General features: G+C 41.9%; 1 protein-coding gene across 1 annotated transcript in view; it reads right to left on the bottom strand.

The window, feature by feature from the left end:
- The window catches only part of LOC119420047 (dixin), a 33,819-nt gene that overhangs the window by 19,284 nt on the left and 7,996 nt on the right, over nt 1–6,539 (bottom strand). Inside the window, exons 4-5 of the mRNA XM_037687416.1 lie at nt 2,508–2,739; nt 2,049–2,147 (exon numbers count right to left, since the gene is read on the bottom strand). Coding sequence (XP_037543344.1) covers nt 2,049–2,147; nt 2,508–2,739 — 331 coding nt within the window. The remainder of the gene's footprint in view (nt 1–2,048; nt 2,148–2,507; nt 2,740–6,539) is intronic.

Below are 6,539 nucleotides of genomic sequence, written 5' to 3'. Positions count from 1 at the left end.
AGGGGGCTCAACACACATCCCTGAGGAGAGCCAGTGCTGAGGGTTATGGTGGAGGAGGAGAGGTTGTGGATCCTCACTAACTGTGGTCTGTTTGTTAAAAAGTCTAGTACCCAGTTGCAGATGGAGGGGCTTAGTCCTAGTGTGGATAGTTTGTCCATCAGGGTTTGGGGGATCATGGTGTTGAAGGCGGATGTGAAGTCCACAAAGAGCATACGGATGTAAGAGTCTTTCTGCTCCAGGTGGTTGAGCGCAGTGTGGACCACAGAGGAGATTGCATCCTCTGTTGATCGGTTCTCACGGTATGCATACTGGTGAGGGTCCTCGTTGATGTTGATGGTTGTTTTGATGCGAGTCATGACCAGTTTTTCAAAGCATTTAGCGACTATCGAGGTGAGGGCCACTGGCCGATAGTCATTCAGACCAGTCACTGTAGAGATTTTTGGGACTGGGATGATGGTGGCAGTCTTCAGGCAGGTGGGAACTGTCTCCAGGGTAAGTGAGGTGTTAAAGATGTCTGCCAGCAACTCACAGAGCTGATCAGCACATTCCTTCAACACTTTTCCAGGGAATGTTGTCTGGGCCAGTTGCCTTGTGCGGATTAATCCTCCTGAAGGTACTCCTTACTTCTGCTGAGGTCACGCTGAGATGCTCTTCGTCCGGTGGTGAGGTGAGTCTGGTGCTGGGTGGTCTGTTCAGGTCTTCAAAACGTGCATAGAACTTGTTGAAGGCATCAGGCAGAGATGGGTCTTTGGGGCATTGTTCACTCCTTCCTTTATAATCTGTTATGCACTTAATGCCCCTCCACATGCTCCGAGGGTCTTGTGAGATGAATTGACCCTCGATCCTCTTTGCATATGTGGCCTTGGCCCTCTTAATACCAGCTACCAGCTCTTTTCTTGTCCTACTCAGCTCCTCTGAGTTTCCAGACCTGAAGGCAGTGTTCCTGGCTTCCAGCAGGGTACGCACCTCTGCATTCAGCCAAGGTTTTCTGTTTGGGTAGCTTTTAACATTTCTGATAGTGGAGACGGTGTCAGTACATGTACTAATGTAACCCAGAACTGAGGATGTGTATTGGTCAAGATCAAGCGATCCTCCATTTTCAGCAGCTTCTCTGAAATCCTGCCAGTCTGTTCGGTCAAAACAATCTCTCAGTATGGGGCCACTGTCCTGGATCCAGCATTTAACTTTCTTTTGTACCGGTCTGGAGCGTCTCAGCGGGGACATGTAAGCAGGAGCCAGGAAGATTGAGATGTGGTCTGACAGTCCTAGGTGGGGGCGGGGTTCGGCTTTGTATGCATCTTTTACGTTCGTGTAAACACGGTCCAGCGTGTGGTCTCCACGTGTCGGAATTATCACATGCTGATTAAAGCTTGGGAGACACTCCTTTAGATTCACGTGGTTAAAGTCTCCGGCTACCACGTAAAGAGCCTCGGGGTGTTTGTTCTGCAGCGAGCTGATGATATCATGAAGCTCCTGCAGTGATTCATTAGCATTAGCGTCCGGAGGAATGTAAACGACAGTGATAAAAATCACAGTGTATCTCACCACCATTGTAAAAGACTGAGTGTATTTCATTTTCAACTTAAGCTCATGTGAACATTCTGCACAATTGTTGCAGCTAAAGTGATTGCTGCCAACCTAAGTTTCTTTGTACCACCCCCCCCCCCCTACAATGACAATCAAGCTTCTTCTTTTTGTAGCAGCAAGTTGGATCTTAAAGGTCGACTTCAATATAATTTGTGCTACTTTTTTGCATATTTTAGTATTTACTGTTTTTATACGTATGCTTGCTTGTACTCTCTGTTCGGTGTCCTTAAGAGTCAGAACTGTACCTCTACATAAAATGTATTATTATTATTATTGTTAAAGGCAAACTTCAGTTTTCCCACTTTAACATTATAAACGTTAACTATTATTAACTTTTACTGTATTAGATTTAAGTTGTAAGTGAACGGAAATGTAACAATTTTTATTTCTTTGTGGTTCTCATCAAAACAGAAGTTAATCTACACAGAGAGAATTCAGCTGAGTTTATTAAAGCAGCTTACCTGCTGGGCTGAGAGTTGTTCTGTTCATCTGTGCCTCTTTCATACTGCTGGACCAAGGCTCGAACACACAAGCCCTTCTCCCCATCTGACCCCCACACGCTGACAGAGAACACACAGTGAAGAGGTACAAAGTTACGTGTTGTATGTAAAGATGGGCCTCAGTCTGCAGTCAGGACTAGTTGACAGCAGAAGGTAACTTGTTGTCCACCAGAGGACAGCAGAACCTGATGCTGTCTGATGCTACTCCTAATTAATAAGACCAGTAAAAAAACATCACCCAGCATGAGCATGCATTGAGCATGCATCAGGAAACATCACCCAGGTTTATAAGCCTGAGGTACGGGTTCACCTGGTTTAAATGATCCAAAGAACATTTGAAATGAAGTTTAAACAGATGCTTATAAAAGTTTTTGTCTTGGTGTGTGTCATAAAGTTTACAGTCAGTATTGAAACCTTCACCTGCTGACACGAGCTGAACAAGCCGACAGTGAGGCGTCCTGTCGAGCTGAAGCCAGCGCCGCCACGGCACCCTGAGCTAGAGCTACAGGAGAGTGAGGGTTGTGGGTTGCGTTGCCTCTTATGGAGCCCCTCCCACTTCCAGAAGCTGTCCTCTGATTGGCTGAGGGCTTGAAATGGGCTGCCAACGCCAAAATGATCCTCATTACAGATTTCAGATTTCCATCGACAATGTCTGAAAACAGAAAAGATGCAGTTTAATTCAGACATGGCTGGGTCCACTGAGACCGGTTCAACAGATCAGCCTCTGGACGTCTGAAATAATTTGATCATCAAAACAAAGAAGCTGCTGAAACGTGACATTCTTGAGTTTCACAAACAAACAGTTCAGGCATTTCTGAGTGCGTCTGCAGAGAAAAGACAAGTGAAGACACTCTGTTCATTGTTGGAGGTTCTCAGAAACGAGCGCAGATGTTCACATGGATAAGGTACAGTCAGTGATCGTTTAAGGAAGTTTTTATGCGCTGCTTGAAGTCAAGTGTTTTGGAATGCATTGTGGTCTTGATGTATTCATGCCTTATTCCGGTTCGTTCACATCTAACAGACTTATTTCTTTTTTGTTTTTTATTTATCGTTGTAATGCTTTTAGATTCCCACCATTCAGATATATTTTTCTGTAACTTTTATTTTTCAGTTTTTATTCTTTTTCAACAATTCATAAATAAAAAACATTCAGCTAATTCAGGACAGTCCAGCTGTGACTTTTGGTATTTGTGCAGTTTTTACTTTTTGAAGTATTTAGCTTTGTCAGCCATGTTTTTCTCATTGAAAATGAGAAAAGAAAAAAAAAAAGAAAATGAATGAAGCTCTCTTCACATCCTTCAAACCATTTGTGCTGTTTACAACCTTTTACTGCTCATTTTAGCTTTTTTGCTCCTTAAACATTTTTTCCTGTAAATGTTAGCCTTTTTGTTATTTTTCCAGCTAATTTCTACTAATTTCAGCTACTTTTAAAGGTATTTTTCTGCTAGTTTTAGTCTTCTTTCCACTATATTGCTTTGCTCATTTCAACCTTTGGTGCTTCTTCTGAAGCAGTTCCATGTTTTTTATGCTCCTTTCAGCTCCTTTCAGCTGATAGTAGCTCTTTCTTTATTTTCCTGTTTTCAGCAAATCTCAGCTGTTCAGCAGCTTTCAGCTAAAATCATTCATTGATAAACATTCACACTTCATTGTCACAGGAAATGACATTTTTCTAGTTAGTACTCATACTCAACATGTTATGGTTGTGGTGGAAACGTACGGACGGGCCACCAGTATGTAGATGAACAGATGCTGAGATATATTCATCAATTAAAACGGATTCTTTCATTTTTCTGGACTGAATATAAACGTGCATTGAATTTAATAAAATGTAACGTGAGACGTTATTTATCTTTGACCCATCAAAATGAATGTGGTCATTTATTTGTAGAATCAAAGTTTAACATCAAACATTTACATTAATTTGGCAAAATATGAAAATAACAACATAATTAATCAGCTTTACAGGTAGTGAGAAACAATACGGCGATTGTTTTCACTTTTCAGCAGAACAGCAGACATCAAATCACACGGCGGTGATTGAGAACCAATGATTTCTACTTGATAGAAGAATTTTTAAAGATGGAAAGATGAAGTTTAGTGGGAGTGAAAGATGGATGAGGGAGAATGTGGTGTGTATGAGTGAAAAGTGTTGACAGGACGACACCCTCCATCCGACCCAGCTTTCCTCGGTACGCTCGGTAGTGGACTAGACTCATTTACCTCTCTGACGATGAATCAGCGGAAGAGGAGCTCCAGGTAACGCTACCTTTCAGCGTCTCCGTAGGATGGCAGAGATATATCCGGAGTGGTGACGGGACTTCGTCAACAACAGTTCACCTCAACGGGTGGACTTCACATGAGTGGGGTTCTTCAGAAGTCCCCTCAGAGGTGGAAGATGTTATAATCCCAATCTCGGAAGAGCCTTATCATGGCTGGACTTCTGTTCTCCCAAACGACTGGAGCTGCAAACTCTCCAGCCCGACTCCAACGGCAACTCACAGAACAACGACTTCACAGAACTGCCGCTTCACAGAACTGGGAGAACTAGGAAGTACCGACATTTTAAAGGGCTCTATTTCCGGTTCATTTGAGAGTTTCTGATTGGTCAATATCAACCAGACAGGGGTGTGTTTTGTGATGTAAGGTGTTATGGAAAGTCAGAAACCAGCAAGAATGTTATGGAACAGATTGAAAATGTTTTCAGACAGGCGAGAGAAATGTTTGGGCGAGTTTGGAGAAACAGGTGCCAACTTCTCTGTTTACGTCTGAGAGGATTTAAAAACAAGACAGTTGTTCCAACACTTGTCTGCTTCGACTTCGACCTTGGATCAAACTTACACTGCTCATTCAAAGACAGAAAATCAGAAAATGCATAATTACTCTGTAACAGACCTTAACATGAATTCTAACTTTGCATGAGGATTAAAAAATCATTACACTGTTTCACAGTTAATAAAAATTGATTAGTTCACTGCAACATCTAAAATGGTTTGAACTAAAACACTTTGATTATCAACATTTGTAAAATAGTAATGATAATAAAAAAGAGAGTGTTCTTTCACTTGAATTTTCAAGAAAGAAAGTCTCAGGATGGGTGAACCTGTATTTCTGGATTCAAATCAATGAAATGACAGTTTCTGTCCCACAAGGTTCTTAAGGTCAAGGGTTTTGACCTTAGGCTTAGTTTTGACATCAGGTCAAGTTCACTACAGTCCCCCCCTTTGGAAATCATCGCCTGTCCATGGGGATGAATTCCAAACATGAACTTACGCCTTCGAATGTCCTTGAGCTTGAAGTAATCCAGCAAGGAAACAAGAGTCAAGAGTAATCCAGCAAGGAAAACAAAAGTCAAGGTAATCCAGCAAGGAAAACAAAGTCAAGGTAATTCCACAATGTTCTTGGTAATTCCATTGTGTTGATTATAATTCCATAACGTCGTCGGTAATTCCATTGTAGCAATGCTTTAACCCCTTGGAAACAGAGTCTGTAATCCATTGGAAAAAGTCATATAATCCACAACGGTAAATCCACAACGATTGGAAGTGTTGATTGATTAGCATACAGAGGGGTTCCCTTGGATTGAACCGAAGATGCAGCCACTGGATGAAGATTGGAGACCAACGTCAGGATTGCAGGTCTCCTCCAGCGAAGGTCGTCGCTGGGTGGATGTCCAGTCTGTGCCGTTCTGGTTCAAATGTGACATGCAATTATGCGGTTTAAGGTGGGCTTATGAAGGGGATTTTACATAAGGCCTTAAACTATATGCACCTGGTGTGTAAGCTATTATGATTGGGAACAGCTACAACTACCAGTTAAGGGGTGGAACATGCTGAAAAGGGTAACTATAGGGGTTTATACCTATAGAAAAGGGTTCCAAACTATTTTTCCATTTCTAACTTGGTTTAAGTTAGCTTTACATGGCGAAATATAGTTTGGTTCAATTGTCTGTTGTCTATTAGACGAACGACTTGAGATTGGGTGTTTGGTTTCCCATAAATGTTTTGGAAGTCTATGGCGAGACTCATCAAAAAGAATTAGCTATCCCCCCGAATAGAGTTGTTCGAGTAGGTTCGGCTTTAAGCGTTGTGAGATCAATGTAAATTATGGTACTTAAGGTAGCAATAATATACATTGACTCCGCAAAGATTGCAATTTAATGAATGAACTGCATGTTGGCATGGTTAAAGGCCTCTTAGTCTCTAACTTAACTACACAACAAAATTCATTCTTGCCTGGGGTGTTCAGAAACAATACCAAAAACCAATTAAACGATGTCTCAACATCGACAAAAACAGTGACTAAGCAACCAGTAAAACAACGTTTCAACATTGACAAAAGCAGTGATTAAGCAACTAGAAAACGACGTTTCGGTGCGCCACTCACTCTGGATGTCAGATTTGCTCACGTTATCGCGTCTGGTAGCATTATCCTAACTGGCGTCACCCCCCTTCG

The sequence above is a fragment of the Nematolebias whitei genome, chromosome 14, assembly GCF_014905685.2.
Source record: "Nematolebias whitei isolate Nwh7 chromosome 14, NemWhi1, whole genome shotgun sequence".
NCBI lineage: Eukaryota > Metazoa > Chordata > Actinopteri > Cyprinodontiformes > Rivulidae > Nematolebias > Nematolebias whitei.
This window is presented reverse-complemented; position numbering and strand designations above follow the sequence as displayed.